At 43.6% G+C, this 20,002-nt stretch overlaps 1 protein-coding gene across 2 annotated transcripts in view; it reads left to right on the top strand.

The window, feature by feature from the left end:
- The first annotated feature begins 224 nt into the window (after positions 1–224).
- The window catches only part of IGF1R (insulin like growth factor 1 receptor), a 246,890-nt gene continuing 227,112 nt past the window's right edge, over positions 225–20,002 (top strand). For both annotated transcript variants that reach the window (XM_061595818.1, XM_061595817.1), the window contains exon 1: positions 225–1,169. In XM_061595818.1, coding sequence (XP_061451802.1) covers positions 1,076–1,169 — 94 coding nt within the window. In that variant the 5' untranslated portion in view covers positions 225–1,075. The remainder of the gene's footprint in view (positions 1,170–20,002) is intronic.

The raw sequence follows: 20,002 nt of genomic DNA, 5'->3' as shown, positions 1-20,002 counted from the left end.
TTTTCTCCAGGGGGTGGTGGTGGAGGTTGGTTTGGATTTCCTTCTTTCCTTGCTCGTTGCAGTGGCAAAACAGCCGCTCCCGGAGATGAAGGGCTAAAGCAGCGACCTCGGTCGCCTGTGGCTGCCTGCGTTTGCTGCCTGGTGGGACTCCTCTCTTCTCCTCCCCCCTCCGTTTTTATTTTTTTGGGGGGTGGGAGAAGGCGCCGGGGGAGAGAAGGGGGGGAGAAGAGGTGGAGTGGGGGAGGCCTCTCTGCCTGCCTGCCTCCATTCATTTTGATTCCGCATTTTGTCGCTCTCCAAGCCAAAAGAAAGGGAGTTGGGGAGATCCCTTTCAGGCAGCCTTGGATTCCTTGTAAGAGGAGGAGGAAAATAAAAGAAGAGGAATATTCAAACTTGTCTCTTTGGGAAGCCTGATTTCTTCTCTCTGAAATTTGTTTTTATAATTTTTTGTTGGGGGGGTGCGTTGAAGATTTCCTTCCCTTCGTTGATCTGTGGATTTCTCCTTTTGTTGATCGGAAAGCCCCGGCGCGCACGCACCTCCCAGCCTCTCTCTGTTTTTATTTAGGGGGGGGAGAGAAAGAAAGAAAGAAAGAAAGGGGGGGAGCAAAAGAAAAGATGGAGGTCGAAGATGCGGACTGTTTGCTCCAACGCGGGATATGTTTGCGACTTCGGAGTGACTGCAGGCGACGCTGAGCACAACGACCGGCTACCTTTCGCCGGCCTCCGAGTCGGAAGAGGTGCTCTTTTGCAAGCACCGAAACAGGCTTTTGGTGGTTTGTTTTGTTTTGCTTTGCACCCCCCTCCCCCGGTTTCATCCAGAGGGGGACAGAAAAATTTGCTTCCTAAAGAGGGAGGAGAGAGAACCATTTCTTGACTCCAAATCATCCCCGTATTCCCCCCCCATCGTTGAGTTTTTGAGGGGGGAGAGTCGGAGATTCCCCCTCCCCAGTGTTGTTTTTTTCTCCTTGGGGAGGGGAGAAGAATTGAGGACTGCAAACTGCCCGGCTTTTGTTTTTGTCTGTATATCTGTAAGAAGGCGATTTTGTCCCCAAAGAATCCTAACAAAAATAGAGGAATGAAGTCAGGCGCCGGAGGAGGGTCCCTGACCTTGCTTGGGGGGCTTCTGATGATCTTGATCACATTTTGCCTGTGGCCGGCAAATGGAAAAAGTGAGTATTAGTTGTTTGGGGGGGTTCCTGCTGTATGATGGGTGCTCTGGGGGGTTCATTAGGGTGGGTGTGTAGACCTGTGCCTCGCCTGGCAACGAGGAGGGAAGCGATTTACAAAACCTCTGTGTATGGGATTGAATTTGGCTGCTAAAACAGACATTTTTTAAAAAACCCTCCACTCCTTCCCCTCCCCCGGGGATTGTCGATTTCCAGCTCATTAAATGCAGAATCCGTTTTCTTAATCTTTTTAGAGAGAAAAACCCACCCACCCACAAGCAATTATTTCCTTTCTGGAGACGCATTCCAGGACTTTCCAAAATCTAGATGGGTAGCGTGGGTATGGGGGTGTATATATGTTTTATACATTTATATAGAAAAATGGTTGCTTACAGCCTGATCCGTAAGCTCCCGAGGTTGCCTCTGCTGCGTAGCAAACATTTGACAAGCCTAACCGGGGAGAGAGAGACGGGTGTCCTCTTAACACGCGGCCAGCCCTAATCGTTTGAGACGTGGGCGGCTTCGAAATAATGCCTTTCGAATAATGCAAGCCCGTCCGGATAACGCAAAGACGCAAACGTCACCATCGTGGAAAAATAAAGCTGATTTCCATTTATATTTTACTTCTTAGGGAGGGGTGCTTTGAGTCGTCCCCCTCCCGGAAAAAATAAAAAAGGGACGCTTCCGAGACCAATACTGCGTAAAGAAGAACGTGTTTTCCCCCTTTTTTTGGGGCGAGGGGGCCTTTATTGATGTGGGGAATGCTCTGCTCCCGGCAGCATTTGAGCAGTCGAGAAGATCGGGAGATGAATCTCTCCTAAGCAGAGCCGGGAGAGAGATGCTGGCGGTCCCCGCCTGCGTTTTGTTTTCTTTTGTGTCTAAACGTGCCCGAGTTCCTGCGTTGCGAAAACGTGGTTCCTTGTGCGCGCGCGTCTCGCTGCCATTGCGCATCGCTCCGCAAATGGTTTAAGGGGCCCGTCTCTTTCTCTCTCTCTCCCCCCCCCCGCATAGCGTGGACAAAGATGTCTGGCTTGTGTGCGTGTGTTTCTTGCCACCCCACCCCCCTAAAATCTTTTCCAGATCAGCATCTAGCTTGGTTGCTTGGGAGGATGTCAAAAAGGCCCGATTAAAGCTCAAGTGTGGATTCCCCCAACCTGCCCCCCCGCCAATTTGGGTTCTAAAAGAAATTGGGGTGCCTGGGGGGAGGAGAGAGTTGGGCTGTAAATATGCATATGAAATATGCCCAACTTCCAGTTAATTCTAACTGTGTAAGTTAATTCTAGTTCTGCTCATCTGTTTGAATACCGAAGGGGCCAGAGGGTTCCTCTCCCCCAAAATGTGGTTTATTCAGTTTGTTCCTTTCAGAAGTGTGTGTGTGTTGGGTGGGCTTTTCCTTCAATGCAACCATTTTAACTCTGTTGTGCTCCCCTCTTCCTCTGTCTCCTAGTGCCTGGGCGTAGAGAAATGTGTTTGTCTAAGAATGAGAAACACACACACACAGGGCATTTCATTTATTGTAAGCTTTGACACTGCAAATTCTGAATCTGTAAAAAGAAATAGGAGGGGAAAATACCCCTAAATCCAACCTAGCTGTTGGAATTTTTTGTTTTGTTTACCTTGCCATTTTTTTGGTGATAAAATGGGCTTGTATAAAGGGAACACACTGACTTTGTCTTAGGGAAAGAGTGAACTATTATTAATACTTTTTTTTCTTTTTAATAAGGGAATGGTGCTGATTGGAGTTAGGGACCTGTTGTGGCAAAGGTTGGGGGGCAAGGTTACTAGGCAACAGAGGTCTTTTTTTTTTTACAGTGAGGTGAAAATTCAGAGTATAAACCGATTTTTGAAATTGTTGTTTGATCTCCCCCCCCAAAAATAATCACGTCGGGGGAGACCCCAGAAAGCCTTATTTTTCTGAATTTAAATGTTGGCCTCACATTCGCTGTTGGCTGGGAGAACAGTGTCAAGAGCAGCTGTCAAATTTTAAATTGCTTTGCAGGTTTTTGTGTATGTTTGAGGATTGGAAATAGACAGCTAAACAAGTGCGTTCAGCGTCTTAAAATAACTTCATGGCAGGGGTAATTTTTAATATGTTGGTATAAAGGTTGTGTTTTTTACATATCTGTGTTACCTTCCCATCCTTCAGCTGTTTCCTTAGCAGCTTTATTAATAGATAGCAGAAATAAAATTGCAAGTTCTTTTTAGATTAGTTTGCATTCCTTTTAAAATGGTCCCTTTGGGGCTGTTGAACTAAAAATAAATCATTTTTCGAGGGTGAGTGTTTGAGATAGTATACACAACATAGCTGGTTCTGTGAGGGAGGGGGATCATCTTTGTAGTTCAGTTAAAAAACACTCTAGGTGCTTCTATTTTTTTTATCCTCTTGTTAAGAAATATGGTCTTGAGTAAATAATTTTCTCACTGCTGCTTCATATCATTGCCCCTCCCTATAGTAGTGGAAGGAACATTTAGCCTTTATTTTTTTATGTGATTTTTTTTTTAAAAAAAAACATAGAATGTTTCATAGTCCTAAAAGCTCTTCCATTTTCGGTCATAAGAAGCCATGCATTCCTAAATAGGAATACACACAAGCATTGAAACCCAAGATATGGAGGAAGGCGGGGTGTATATGTGGAAGCTTCAATTAATATACTTAATTTTAAAGTTGTTAAAATGTGATTGGTGGAGAGAATAGTAAATAGGAGACAAATCAGAAAGAGGGGAATCTGTTGTTCACACTTGCTGTTCTTGCTGGGGTGGTTTCATGTAGCATGGAAATGTTTTGCGGGCAGGTGTGTGTGCATGCGTGTAGGTGCAAACGGTTTGTAAAGGCTTTCCAAGCCTTAGGTGGGATGTGGGCTTTGCACAGACCCTAAACTTCAATTCTCATCTGATCTTTAGGTTGTTTCTGGGGGTGGGGAGGGGAGATGAGGTTCCTCTATGCAATCCTTTCTGATGTTAGCAATATAGGCTAGATTGGAATCAAAACAACCTCCTTTGTACCTAATTGATTTGTGCAATGGGTGGGTTCCAGTTCTGGCTTCTGTTTTGCTGTCCTAAAATTGTGCTATTTAATAGAGCACATTTCACTTAGATCTCTTATCTCGGAACAGGTAGTAAAAACCCCTTACAGCAATAATTACTTGTGTGTATAGTATCAACATCAATATCTCTTAATGTGCTTGCTGATGTAGCAAATACAGTTAGCTCGAGGGTAGAGTATAAAATGGCCTCACCACTAAGGGAATAGGAACCTAGGTGGCAGAGGTGCCAAATATTTATTTGCAAGGGTCCATCATGAGCGCATTCCCTAGTACTGCTCCCTTCGATTCTTACAGCTGTCCCCGCTCCCTCTGCAAGCCAGTTTAAACCAACGTGCCTTTTGGCTGACCGAGTTGTGGATGCTACAAATTGTTTTGATACCTGAACAAAGGATTGCTTAACTAGATGCAGTTATGACTGTGTCGTTCTCTTAACAGCTGTGTTGGGGGGTACCTGTTATGGAATAGACTGAGCTTGAGGTTGAGACTGGTTGGTTCAGTTGCACGTACAAATGTTGTTGGCAGGGAACGAACGCGGTCAAAAATCGTTGCCCCAACATATCATAAAAATAAGGCTAAAATTCAGTTCTGGATGTTACACCAACAACAACAAATGAGAAGACACAGCGTTAGTAAATTATTTAATGTCACTCTTAAGTGAACTAAGCATGTTCAAAGACTTAGGGCCTAAGTTGATGCACTTAAAAGTTCATTTCCCCCCTTCAGAGATATAAATCAGGATCTGCAAACTGCAGAAGAATTGTAAGAAAAACATGGTGCATGTTATAGCAATCTTACTATTATTATTACAAATGTTCTTTTATGTGGCCTGTTGAGTTTGCCAGATCACAGTTGCCCCAAAAGGGAGAAAGGAACATGTTTATATGAAGCTGCTTAATGTGGTCATCTGGAGGCAATTCTTAATTGCCACAGGTGACTGCATAGGTGTATATGTAGGCTTAAGTCTTGTCTCTCTCACCTGTGTTGTGGTTCAGGCAGCTTAAGACGACCTGGCATGCTAAACTGGACTCATAGATCAGTTGTCTGTGCTGTACTAATTTTAAAGTTCTGTGGACTAGTTTTGAAATTAACAGTTTGAAGGGAGCCTTAATTATCCTCTGAGAAGTAGACCTTCTGTTCATATAAATTTGCCATATTTAGATTTTGTGATTAAGATACTGTGTTTGGTTATAACATTTTGAAGAGAGACTTTACACTTTCCTTGCAACCCCACTTCTCTATTAAAGCCAAATTCTTATTTGCAAGAGATACATTCCAGGTTTTGTTGATGGTGACTTACAGCACAATCCTAACCATGCCTACTTAGGAATATTGAATTCAGTGGGGCTTACTCTCTGGACAATGGAATTACGATTGCAGTTTTAGGCTGCAATCCAATACATGTCTACTCACAAGTAAGCTCTATTAGGTTCACTAGAACTTACTCCCAAGTAAGTGTATTGGATTGCAACCTAAGTTATTTGGTAAGGCTGAAGTAGCCACCTCACAACCTGTTCCTAACGGTGAGATGTGAGGTATATATATTCTTTAAATATTTAAGTATGTCTTTAGGATTATAGTAGGTGTTGTGAGAAGCCTATTATATTGAGTCCTTTGAAAATTCATACAAGGACATTGTTGTTTTAAATACTTAAATAGGGTTCACCTATTTAAATTTTAAATAATTAGAAAAGGTATGGAGGGAGTTCTGTTATTCTGAAGATTGGAACATTGCAAATATTTAAATACTTAATTTGCTTAAGTCATGATATTGCTGGGGGGAGAGAGAGAATTTTTTCCCTTTTTTACTTGCTTGGCTCATTCTGTATGAATATTGATTGTTCCTAAGAGAAGCTTAGCAAAAATACTGTAAAATTCACACGTAGCCAAAGCGTTTGTAGTGGATTTGGTAAGCAGCAAATGGAAAATATTAGTTTGCTTTGACTCCCTCCATCTGTTCCTTTTAAAGAATGGATTTCGTCGTCAAGATCTCCGATACTCCAAACTTGAAAGGCCATCCCTGTTTCACCATATTAAGACACTTCCTTTAAAGAACTGTAATATTGCAGCCCCTTCAAAACATTCTTGTGGTTATGGTTTTTGAGGTATTCTTTCTTAAGGGAAGAAAAAGAAAAAGTTCTGTACTAAAATTTAACTTGGAAGTGTTTGATCATCTTAGCTTGCAACAGCATGGCAAGCAGAGAGGAATTACATCCCTCCTAAGTTCAGTGGGATTTAAAAATGGACTCTATAGGTGCCACTTAAAGAGCTTTAAAATGCACTTGTGATTTTTGGCTCCCCTTCCCCCCCGCGAGTGTGCTTAATATTGCACCCTAAATAGTGTTTTTTTTAAATGAACGCACACAAACCTTGATTGACTTCAGGTGCCCCACTCTCTAGAAAACTGAGTCTGTAGATCATACCAAACCAAAACTTTGCAAGCACTTTAGATGTTTAAAAAGGCTCTGAAAACCTTCAGCATGTTATGAAACTGTAAAACTTTCTGACAAGTTGAAGCACTACTGAGTTTTTCTTACAATGAGTGATAAGGCAGATTGCTATGAACAGTTAGTTTCCAAGAGCGATTTTAAAAGCCAGAGCGCACCAACCTTGCAGCCTGTGCTCTTGTGTAACTTTGTTTTAGTCTTTCCTCAGTAGGTGGTGTTTGTGTGTGTGTTGAATTTTTGGATGTGTGTGTGATTCTTGCACAGCCTGAACTTGTATGTGTATGTATGTTTTGCTGAAATAACAGTGCCACTGAGAGGCTATTTCTAACTAGTTGTGCATATGATTGGAGCCTTGGATGCCTCCTGTATCACTTAAGAATATAAGAAGAGTCTAGTGCATCAGGCTAGTGGCTCCTCCAGCCCAGCATCCTCTTCTCACGGTGGCCAACCAATTGCCCATAGGAAACCCACAAACAGGACCTGAGTGCAAAGAGCGTCTCCTCGTGTGTTTTACAGCAAGTGGTATTTGGAAGCAGACCACCTCTGACTATTATTATTATTTATTTATACCCCGCCTTTCGGCCAAAGGCCTTCAAGGTGGCTTACAACCCCCCCACAAATATAAAAATACAATATAAAACACATCAATAAAACAATACAATTTACAAAATACAATTTACAAAAGTTAAATAAGTGCTCTTAGGCTAACAATGTAAAATGCACAACACATGGGGGAAAAGGGGTAGGGAAGAACAAGGAAAAAAGCAGGCTCAGGCACCAGTTCTCAAATTACAGTTCTTATCATGCCTAGCTGGAATGGAAGCAGGTAGCCTGATAGCATGGTGGCTACTGGAGAGGGCAAGGGGAGCTAGCCGCTTAGCAGAGGCGATGAAACAGCTCATGGATGGATCAGCTTTGGCATGGAAACAAAACACATCTTTGCTGCTGACTATGGAGGCAGACCACAGCTAATCACGGTTAGTAGGCACTGATAGCCTTATTCTCCATGAATTTCTCTAATCCTGTTTTAAAGCCATCCAAGTTGGCAGCCGCTGCCTCTTGGAGTGAATTCCATAGTTTAACTATGCATTGCGTGGAAAAGTCCTTTCTTTTTCCTGTCCTGAATCTTCCAGCATTCAGTTTCACTGGGTGTCTGTGAGTTCTAGCATTGTGAGAAAGTGAGAAAAACATTTCTCTATCCACTTTTGCCATGTCATATGCAATTTTATAGATTTCTATCATGTCACCTCTGACTCGCCTTTCCTTAAATTAAAAAGCCCCAAACGCTGCAGCTTTTCCTCAGAAGGGAGTTGCTTCATCCCCGTGATCATTTTCATTTCCCTCTTCTAAACCTTTTCAAACTCAAGAGTATATTTTCTGAGGTGAGGTGACCAGAATTATACACAGTATTCCAAATGTGGCTGCACCACAGATTTGTATAACAGCATTATCTGGAAGTAAGTTCTGCTAAACTCTTATATGAGATTGTACAGTCCACTTTATAAGACTACAGGTTTAGCATGCTGTCTGACTTTTTGTACAAGTGGTGTCTTTTAAAAAAAGCAGATGTTATCGGAAATCTGAAGCTGGAGTCATTTTCTTAGTATTGTAGATGCAGATAAAGATAACATTTTCTGTTTACAAAATTTATGGAGACCAGCTTTGCTAGTATGAATGGTGTATTCTAAACATGGAGTAGAATGTGGTAAGAAATATTAAAACCCATTAAAAGCCTTTAGAAAAGGCATACAATTCCCCCCCAGCTCTTCTGTAGTGCATTTAATTAAAGTGTTCAGGGTGCTTCACGTACATAATCTTTACGAGAACCTTGGAAGGTAGGCTTGTGTTTCTGTATTGCATATGTGGGAAGGGGGCTAAGATTGAGAGATGATGGAGAAGGCCATGTGGCAATTCATGGTTGAGGCAAGATTTGAACCCAGGGTCCACCTGATTTTAGATTTAACTCATTAGAATGAAACCAGGGGTGGGGAACCTGTGGCCCTCCAGATGTTGGACTCCAACCAGTCCCAGCCAGAATGGTTAGTGGTCAGGGAAGATGGCAGTTTTAGTCCAGCAACATCTGGCACCAGGTTGGCTATCCCTGCTCTAAAGGGTCAAAGGCATTCCTGAGTAGGCTACCTTGAAGGAATAGCTCAATGGATCCTAGTTTGAGGATTTTAGCCAAGGGGAAGTCTGCCAGTATTTCAAATAATCCCAAAATGGTTGATTTCCATCCTCCTTATGCAACTTGTTCTGAGAGCATCAGTCTGGAAAGCAAAAGGTTGAGCATGCTGACTGGCCACTTGACTTAATTGAGCATGTAGACTTGGCTAGTGCTGCTAATAAATGCAAACTTAATTTTCTTTAATAAGACAATAAAACCTGTTCATGTGTAGTCTTTAGGAACTATGTTTGCGGGCATGCTTTTTAAAAAATGAGTGTGCTATTTTAAAAGTTCGGAGGTGGGGCTTTCACTTGCAGTCATCTAAATTGGTAGCCAGTTTTGTTTCACATTGCCTCTTCGAGTGGGATCCTAAACATACTTGGGAGAAAACCTCATCAGTGTCAATTCTGGGTTTATTACCAAGTGCACACCTTTTAAGATTCAAGAAGAGTTAATGCTGGTAATAGTATTTTTAAGTCACCTGCCTCCATTTTCATGCTTGGAGGAGTCGAGGTGATCCTAGTGACTTCATCTCCTATGTGGTGCCAACAAATGAGCATTTAAAAAAATAGTAATTGGAAAGCAGTCGGGGAGAATGTTTATCATGTGTAAACCTGTTGATGCCATTGCACATTGTAAGCGATAGCCCTATTTACTTAGAAATATGAACTGAGATTGTGGTCCAGCTATCTGTGTCTTTCCTCTGCATCTGCTGTGTGTTGAAGTTTGCTCTTGCAGGGGAAGGAGCATCATCATCATTTGGAAGGAGGATCAAGGGAAGTGCCACACAGTGGCAGTCAGAGCAGCACATGGTTCATGCAATTTGTTGCTGGGCTTCAGCAAACAAACGATTGACCTTCTTGACTCCTTGCTATCTGCACAATCCTGCCATTACAACAGAATGCAAAGCGGTTGCAATTGTGTTTTCTAAGTTTCCTAGATAATAAGGAAACTCCCTTTTAAAGAAAACAAAACAATGGCAGTCAATATAGCTCTGTGACCTCTGCTCCGGTTGCTTGGGATGAACGGTTTCTAAAGGTCTCTCCTGCCCTCAGCCCAGCTACCTGAGCTGGAGATGCCATGGATTGAACATAAAAAGCTGCTATACTGGTCCATCGAGCTCAGTATTCTCTACAGTCACTGGCAGCTGCTCTCTAGGTTTTCAGACAGCGAGTCTCTCTCAGCCCTACCTGGAGTTGTCAAGGGATTGAACCTGGGACCTTCTGCATCCAAAGCAGATCCTCTGCTACTGAGCTGTGTCCTTCCCCGAGCTGGGAATGAGACCTTCTGTTTGCAAAGCACATCTTCTCCCGCTGACATCTGACCATAATTGTAGTTAGGCCTACAGTTGCAGTGGGCTCCATCTTTTAAATGGAGTGTGGGATGAACTCTGGAGAGGAGTCACAGGAAAGGCATGTTCACAGTCCCTGTGAGATTGGGAGCAAGCTGTGGAATTGTACACCCCTCTGCCCCATTGGTTCTTCTACCTTAAATGGTTATCGGTTCCTTTGGCACAGCTGCATAACCGGGGACTCCACCGAACCATGATTTTTAAACAGCTTAATGATTTGGCACTTGGATCTCTGTAACCTTTGCTCGGTTGCAAAAGGTGGGGAGCTTGTGAACCCACAGCTGCAATCCCACAACTCTAGTTTGAGATGCATCTTGTTGGGTCTGGGCTTGCTTAGGACCAGAGAAGATTAATTTAATTTAATTGCATCTTGTTATTGTGTTTTAAAGAGCAGCCCTTTAATTGGGCCTTTGCAAAGCTGCTGTTTGTCCCGGGGCAGAGGCTTCTATTGGTGCCAGTGGAACTTCCTTTCCTGGGCCAAATACATAAGAACATAAGAAGAGCCTGCTGGATCAGGCCAGTGGCTTATCTGGTCTAGCATCCTGTTCTCACAGGGGCCAACCAGATGCCCATGGGAGGCCCGCAAGCAGGAACCGAGTGCAAGACCACTCTCCCTTCCTGCAGCTTCCGGCAACTGGTTTTCAGAAGAATACTGCCTTTGACTATAATGGCGGAGCACAGCCATCATGGCTAGTAGCCATGGATAGCCTTCTCCTCCATGAATTTGTCTAATCCTCTTAAAGCCATCCAAGTGGCCATCACTGCCTCTTGTGGGGGTGAATCCCATAGTTTAACTATGCGCTGCATGAAGAAGTTCTTTCTTTTGTCCATTCTGAATCTTCCAGCTTTCAGCTTCCACAAGTTCTAGTGTTACATGAGAGGGAGAACATTTTTTCTCATTCCACGTTCTCCATGCCATGCATAATTTTATACACTTCTATCATGTCACCTCTGACTCGCCTTTTCTCTAAAATAAAAGCCGCAAACGCTGCAGCCTTTCCTCATAGGGGAGTCCCTCCATCCCCTTGATCATTCTGGTTGCCCTCTTCTGAACTGTTTCCAATTCTACATCCTTTTTGAGGTGAAGTGACCAGAACTGTACACGCTATTCCAAATGCAGCAGCGCCATAGAATTACACAACGGCATTATGATATCAGCAGTTTTATTTTCCTAGTGATCGCTAGCATGGCGTTTGCCTTTTTCACAGCTACCACACTGGGCTGACATCTTCATCGAGCTGTTCACTATGACCCCAAGGTCTCGTTCCTGGTCATTCACTGCCAGTTCAGACCCGATGAGCATATATGTGAAATTAAGATTTGCTCCAATATGCCAAACTTTATACTTGTTTATGCTGAATTGCATATGCCAGTTTAGCGCCCATTCACTTAGTTTGGAGAGGTCCTTTTGGAGCCCTTTGCAATCTTGTTTCGTTTTAACAACCCTGAACAATCATCAGCAAATTTGGTCACCTCACTGCTTACCCCTAATTCTAGGTTGTTTATGAACAAGTTACTTAGCCAATTCCTGATCCACGTGAGGGCCTCTCTTATTCCATGACTGGAATGAATAAGCTTGAATGCTTTTTGAAAGTCAAAGTACACTATCTCCACTGGATCACCTCTATCTATATGCCTGTTGACACTCTCAAAGAATTCTAATAGGTTAGTCAGACAGGACTTTCCCTTGGCTCTGCTTCAGCAAGGCTTGTTCTTCAATATGCTTGGTTAATTTCTCTTTAATAATACTTTCTACCAGTTTTCCCAGGACAGACGTTAAGCTAACAGGCCTGTAATTTCCTGGATCCCCCCGAATCCCTTTTTAAAGATTGGAGTCACATCGGCCACTTTCCAGTTCTCACGTATGGAGGCAGATCGGAGGGACAAGTTACATATTTTTGTTAGAAGGGAAGCAACTCCGCATTTGAGTTCTTTGAGAATTCTCAGGTGGATGCCATCTGGACCCGGCAAATAGCAGTTTCACAGAAGAATATGCATCTTATGGGAAGGGTTAAAATGCCCCTCCCTTGAGGAGCGCATTCCTGATTGCTGGTCATACCTCCCGGTGACTGCTGTTTAAATTTTATTTAAAGCAGGTTTGGCTCATGTTTTTAGCCTTAGGGGTTGTATTTGCCCTTGGCCAACTTTTGGGGGCTTCATGCAAATGGTGGGTGTGCCACCCACACTTTTGCATGCACATACACACAACCTCCTCTCTTCAGTTGGTAATGCGTATCTCAACAGAGGGGAGCTTATTGTCCCCATCCTGCTTGCTAAATGGGCCATCTGGTGATCAGCAAGGGGGTGATTAGCATTCCTATCATGGTCCTGTCCTGTGTGGAAAGAGTTAAACTATTTTGACCACTCCAGTACTTTGTCTATCAGTGGGGTTTTTTTGGGGGGGGGGGGAAACTTGCTTGTGGGTCTGGGGGTTTGCCACTTCTCATAGTAATGTTCTAATTAGACACATTAGTTGTATTCATGCAATGAATGTTGTGCCTAGTAGGTAACTCAGTTGATTTTGAAATTGTTTTCAGATGTGCAATTGTTTTATATTTATCTCTTTATTGCATTGTGAAATTTCTTGGATATGCTTTCCAGGAAGCGATTAATAAATGAAATAAATAACTTGGCTCCCATTATGGCTTGGATGAGGGGAGGTTTTGGCATTTAAGTACATTTTGTGCATTTGCTAGTTATATAAAAGGCCAGAGGTTGTTGTGAGTTCCTCTGTGTTAAGTTATGAAAGCTTGATCTGGGCACTCTGTGAAACCAATGTACAGTACTTTCCATCTGGTTTTGAAAGCCAGATTTGCTCAAAGTAATTAACAAATGCATTGCATTGCATTGGGTGTAAAACAATGGCTCTAAAAACAAGGCTGAAAAAATAACTATTCCTTGGTTTGAGTTCTTGAGCGACACATTTGTTTTCTGACTTGATCTTGAGCCATTGCAGAAACTCAGCGCAAATTTATAATGTATGTTTTTATATATGTAACTGGTGAGAGAACTTTTTGGAGGTACGAAGTTTATTCACAAACAAAGGAAGCTCTTGTACTGATAATCAAATAACAAGCAAGGGTTTTTTTTCTGTTCCTGTTTTTTAAGGAAGCAAAATTTTCATAAAGTCAAAAGGCTAACAAGTTACAGCTTAGTGTGATAATACAGCAAGGACACACATTGTACTGGTGCTCTCTTGAAAGGAGGATAATAGCACACTGGTGAATTTATTGACCGAGACACTAAGTGTATGTTACCTTTTACAGTTCCAGAAGCTGGCATAAAAGGTTTAGCCAGTGATCCTGCATAGGGATGAATAAAACATCTGCTTTCTCAATATTTCCAGACGCCTTGGTGATGAGGTGAAGGGTATTTGTGGCCTTACAGAGAAACCAGAGGGCTAAATCTGTGCAGTGCACTTCCAAATGGAGGGAGTACTACTTGTTGAGAAGAAATAGGCTGGAGGTGGGGTGAGGAAGAGGTGGTCTTCACCTCTCTGCTAGCAGAAACTGTGTGCCTTTCATCTTCTGTCTGCAGACTCTAGCGCAGGGGTGGGGCACCTTTTCAGCCCAAGGGCCATATTAGCTTCTGGGTAACCTCCCGAGGGTCATATGCCAGTGGTGGGTGTGGCCAGAGGCAAAAGTGGGTGGAGCAACCAGTGTGTAGCTTATTTTTTTCAGAGTAGGTTTCTACACATGCTCACACACCTCACTCTTTCCTCCATCCGGACAAACGTTGTGGTTGTGAGGTTAAAATGGATAGGGAGAAAAGCCACATAATGCCACTCCAGTCCCCTCCTCAGAGGGAAGGTGACACTTTTTTTTAAAAAAAAGTGTAAAATGGCTCTAAGCAGAGAGAAGAGCCTCCCGCAGTTGGAGAACTCAAGTTGAAGTGGCTGTATTTGAGTTGAGGAAAAGGTTGGGTTTTGTTGGTTTATTTATTTATTGCGTTTATATCGCACCTTTCCTCCAAGGCACTCAAAATGGTGTACATGTTTCTCGCTATTCTCACAATAGCCCTGCAAGGTAGGCTATGTTGAGAGGCAGTGACTGCCCAAAGGTCACCCCGTGAGCTTCATGGCTGAGTGGGGATTTGAATCCTGATCTCCCAGGTCCTAGTCTGGTACCTTTACTACACCACACTGGCTCTCACCCTGTTAGAAGAGAGCTGTGTAGGTTGCCTGTGCGTTTAACTTGCATTTGTTTTCACTATATTTTTATTGTCCTTGGTGCCCCCCCCCCGGAACCTCTTAATGTGTTTTGTTTCCAGGTGTTTTTTTTAACCTTCCAAATGCCCAGTGATGATTGGACTGTACCACTCCGGTTCTCCAAACTGTGCCAAGAGGTGGGAGGAAACTGAGCGAGTGCTTGTCCTCGGGACTTCAAATGCAATGAGGTTCACTTGGCTCCGCTATAACGCAAGGGCCTCTGTGGGGTGGGGTTGGAGGGGACATGTCATCTTAACACGCGGTGCATCTTCTGTGCCTGAGCTGAAAGTGCGGTAATAATTGCAGAAATGTCACCTCCCTAGCCCTTCTATGGCTGGAAAAAATGTACCTGATTTTTAAAATCACAACAGTTCAGATTGACTTTCCAGGGTTTCAAGCATCTGCCGGGGACTGAACTTGGGGCCTTTTGCATGCAAACCAGATGCTCTGCCACTGAGCTATGGCCCTTCCCCTGTAGTGGCAAATTTTCCTGTTACTACTTTTGGTTTTCTGCGTGCCCAGTTTTTGCTGTACCATTTTGGAACTTTTTAACAGAGTTCTGCTTATGATATTTTGGGGCCCAGTGGGTTCTCCACATACAGTCAATCCCTACAAAGGAGCCATTCTTTATAAGGTGCTGCATATTTGTTGCAGCCTTTGTTTGCCGCCTTCTGATCTCTTGTCCTCCACCCTGGCAACAATGGCATTCCAAAAAGGAGTGGAATATTTTAAGTTTTTATGCAACAGTGGAAAGTCTGCAGTGATGTAATCTTGCTGATTGGAAGGTCTTGCTTTGGTAACGCTTGTAAAATCGACAAGCAGCTCCTTGAGGACAGAGTGTATGGCCCCATCTGTGCTATACATTTAAAGCAGTATTATACCACTTTAGACAGCTGGTATAGCACAGTAGGGAGGAGAGCCTGGCTGGGAGTCCAGAGTCTGTGAGTTCAAATCCCGCTCGTGTCTCCTGGGTGTCAAGGGCCAGCTGAAGATCACCCCCACAGTGAGTGGCGTAGGGGTTACATGCCCTGCCACCCGTGGGCAAGCTGCATAGTCCCAAGGAGCCCAGTTGCCCCCCAGCTGGCAGTTGCGGACAAGGAAGGGGCTGGCTTGTGCAGCTGTGGCAAGCTGAGCAGGCCCTAGCCAGCTGGGGAGGACTAGCCTCAGAGGGAGGCAATGGTAAGCCCCCTCTGAATACCGCTTACCATGAAATCCCTTTTCATAGGGTCACCATTAAGATCCTCCGTGGCGCAGAGTGGTAAGTGGTGGTAATGCAGCTGAAGCTCTGCTCACGGCCGGAGTTCGATTCCAACGAAAGGAGGAAGTCAAATCTCTGGTAAAAGGGGTCGAGATCCACTCAGCCTTCCATCCATCCGTGGTCGGTAAGATGAGTGCCCGGCATATGCTGGGGGGTAAAGAAAGGCCGGGGAAGAAACTGGCAATCCCACCCCATATAAACGGTCTGCCCAGTAAATGTCGCAAGACGTCACCCTAAGAGTCGGAAACGACTCGCACTATAAGTGCGGGGACACCTTTACCTTTAGGGTCGCCATAAGTTGGGATCGACTTGAAGGCAGTCCATTTCCATTTTTCATTATACCACTTTAAACAGTCATGGCTTCCCTCAAGGAATCGTGGGAAGTGTAGTTTGTGAAAGGTGCTGAGGATTGTTAGGAGACCCTCCTATTTTCCTCGCCGAGCTAGAGTTCCTTGGGAAGAGGGATTGGTTGTTAAATTTCTCTGGGAATTATAGCTCTGTGAGGGGCAGAGGGGTCTCCTCACAACTCTCAGCACCCTTCACAAGCTACAATTCCCAGGATACTTTGGGGGAAGCCACGTCTGTTTAAAGCGGTATAATACTGCTTTAAATGTACAGTGTAGATTGGACCCCAATCTGCTTTTGTGTGCATGTGTCCTTTGCAAGGATGTACAAGTATTCTGCTTAGAGAAAACTCTCCTTGCAATATAAGGTTAAGTCCAAACTCCACCCCACAGCTTGCTTAGGCTTTTTTTTTGGGGGGGGGAGAAATGCAAAATGCTTTGAATTTCTGGAATTCCTAACCCTGCTAGTTCACTGGATGAAGGAGTGGTTCATCCATGGAAGAGGCCCCCCTCTCTTTTTGCATTCATGGGGCCTCTTGCCCCCTTTTCCTTCCTGGTATTTTGCTCCCAAGATTGATTGGGGTTTTAATGCTGATTGTTTTGCTTCTCTTTTTTCCTTTGAAGTTGCAAAAGCTGTGCTTCCTGTTGCTTTGGCTTGAGGTTACAAAGGGAACAGATCATGGAAGTTCAGTCACTTGTTTGGGCCTTTTTTCGGAGGGGACTCTTAAGGGAATCTTTTTTTAGGAACGTAGGAATCCGCCTTATACAGAGTCAGACCATGGGTCCATCTAGCTCAGTATTGTCTACACTGACTGGCAGAGGCTGTCCAGGGTCTCAGGCAGGGAGTATCTCCCAACCCTACCTTAAAGATGCCGGAGGTTGAACCTGTGTGTGAGGCAGGTCCCTGTTTTTGAGAGTCATTCTCCACATTCATTTGGGATAAAGGTTGCGTAGCAGTACGAATGTGGACTCGACTGCTTCCTATTGCAGGTGGGGGTAGGATTGTAGCTCAGTGGTAGAGCATTTGAGGTCCCAGATTCAATACTCAGCATCTCCAGGTTAGGCTATGAGAGTCTTCCTTTCTGAAACCCTGGAGAGCGGCTGCCGGTCGATATAGACAATACTGAGATAGATGGACCAATTTGTGAAGAAGGTTGTTGATGAACACTTTTCCACATGAAAAGTACCCCAGATCAGGTTTTGCGTGTGTCCCTTTCCTTCTCTCGACGATATATTGGTTTACTCCATGCAGAGAACATTAAAAAAAGTAAACACACGGATTATTAAAGGTTTTCCGTTGATAGATGTCATCATATTTCTTTTCATCGTGCACTTAGCTAAACCAAAAGGCTAGTAATGGTTAGCTTCTGCTGTGGGCTCATCTTTAGTGGGACGAGGCAGGATGTGTTCTCCTGCTTGTACTGTTGATGAGCATTTTAGGAATATTTTCTTTGTTCGGCTTTTAATTGATTTTGCCTCTTTGTGTTGTATCTTGTTAAGTTGCTTTGAGACAGGTTTTTTTGTATAAGGCAGCCAACAAATCTGGTTAATAACAAATGGTCAGAGGCAGCATGCTTCCAAATATCAATTGCTGGAAAGCGCAAGAGGGGAGAGCGCTCTTGTGCTCAGGTCCTGCTTGCAGGCTTCCCATTGGGGTGCTGGTTGGCCATTGTGAGACCAGGATGCTGGGCTGGGTGGGTCACTGGCCTGCGGAGTCGGTACGCCAGACCTTCGACTCCGACTCCGGCTCCCCTATTTTTCTACTGTCCGACTCCGACTCCTTCATAAATGGCAAATGTATATTAACTAGTAATAACACATTTACTGTAGTAAAATGGTAGCACAAGGCATTTCATCACCACCACGTGAATCCAGAGCTTGGAAAAGTTACTTTTTTGAACTACAACTCGCACAAGCCCAATCCCTGGGGCTGATAGTTTTAAAAAATAACTTTTCCAAGCTCTGGATTCACGTGGTGGTGATGAAATGCTTTGTGCTACCATTTTACTACAGTAAATTTGTTATTACTAGTTAATATACATTTGCCATTTATGAAGGAGTCGGAGTCGGTACATTTCTACCGACTCTGACTCCACCCAAAATTGCTCCCGACTCCATGACTCCGACTCCACAGCCCTGCTGGCCTGATCCAGCAGCCTCTTATGTTCTTAATCGTACTTAACAAGCATACACTTGTGAGAGTGAAATGAGTGAGTGAGAGAGAATATAAGATAAACAAGATGAACAATCTGTGGAAAGAATGAGATTTCTTAAGGGTCAGTGCCATGTCAGGAGTTATGTTAATTTTGTTATTACTTGAAAGTTTACTTGGAGACTGCTTTTCAGTCCCAAAGGGGTGTTGAGATGTGAAGCAGAGGAGTATGTTAGCATTTCTCTGAGTATTTTGATTCTGATCTGGAGAACTAAAATCTATAGGCCGCTTCAGGTATTCAGTTGTAGCATGTTGAATGAATGGGGTTAGGGAAACCTTCATAAGTTGATCCATGGACACCCAAGTTCATCCTGAGATTTCTCCATTGGATCCAATAAACCAAATGTGGGGAATCTTTGGCCCTCCAGATGTTGCTGAAGTAACAGCTCCCAGTAGCTCTGGCCATTAGCTGTGTTTGCCAGGCGTGATGGGATTTGTAGTTTGGCAACATTTATTTATTTATTTTATTTATTTATTTCATTTTTAAACCGCCCATAGTGAATAGCTCTCTGGGCGGTGAACAAAACAAGATTAAAATACAATATTACAATAAAATTACAATAAAATCAGCAACAAGTTAAACGAAAAAAAAAATTAAATGAAACACATTGAACATTAAAATGCCTGGGAGTATAGCCAGGTCTTAACCTGGCGCCTAAAAGAAAGTACCGAAGGCGCCAGGCGTATCTCCACAGGTAGGCTGTTCCACAGTTCGGGGGCCACCACAGAAAAGGCCCTAGATCTAATAACAATCCTCCGGGCATCTGGAGGGCCAAAGGTTCCCCACTCCTGCAGCAAACAATATGAAGCTTCTTTATTCCCATTGACCGATTAAGCCCATCCTTCTCCAAGCCTGTGCCCTCCAGCTGTTCTGGACCACTAGGTTCAGAAATCTTAAGGAAGGTGATCAAACTTTAAAGAAAATTCCCTGGGAAGAGAGATTGATTGTTAAACCATTCTGGGAATTGTGGCTCTGTGAGGGGAATGGGGGTCTCCTAACCATTCTTGGAGCCTTTCACAAACTACACTTCTCAGGATTGTTTGTGGGAAGCCATGACTGTTTAAAATGGTTTGACACTGCTTTAAAGGTTTAGTGCAGATGGGGCCTTGGGTTACACAGTTGGGTGTAGGCAACACTGATCTCGATGGACCAATGGTCTGATTTGAGTGTACAGCGTCTTCCTGCCTTCCTACAAGGTTGCAGTCGCACACGAGAGGTTAGCACCTTGAATGAAGTTAAATGGTTGTGTTTGCCTGGTTTGAAGGTGGGCAGTATCTAGATTAGGGTGATGCAGCAGTAGATCAGTGTGCACTTGAAAAGTACAGAGTCCAAGCCAGCCTTGCACTCCAGATGTTTTCGACTACAACTCCCATCAGCCTGTGCTGTGCTGGTTGGGATTGCTTGTAAGCCCTAGATGGATTTTGTTTCCATATACTACTCAGCATCTTTTTTTGAGTTCGTCAAACTTGAGAAAATTGCCATATCAAAGGAACAAATAAGGCCATGGTATTGGAGTTGGGTCATTTCAGGCTTGCTTAAGTGTTGCTGGGTGTTTGTTTTTTTTTGACCACAGGCTACAAATCCAGGTTTAGTTATCATTAGCTTATGAGGTTGTTAGTGCTTTCCCTCAATTCCTTTTTGATTCCCAGGCAGAAAAAAGAAATGATCAGCTGTTTTAACCTGCAGGAATAGCCTGTTCTTTTAGCTTCAGCTTGCATTCTTGATTTTTCCCAGGTGGTCACAGCAAGTAACAATATATTGATTGGAAATTATTTTATTAATAACATGATTTTTTTAAAATAAAAAAATCT

The sequence above is a fragment of the Rhineura floridana genome, chromosome 14 (genome assembly GCF_030035675.1).
Source record: "Rhineura floridana isolate rRhiFlo1 chromosome 14, rRhiFlo1.hap2, whole genome shotgun sequence".
NCBI classification, from domain to species: Eukaryota; Metazoa; Chordata; class Lepidosauria; order Squamata; family Rhineuridae; genus Rhineura; species Rhineura floridana.
Note: the sequence above shows the minus strand (reverse complement) of the source record. Positions and strands in the feature narration are given on the sequence as shown.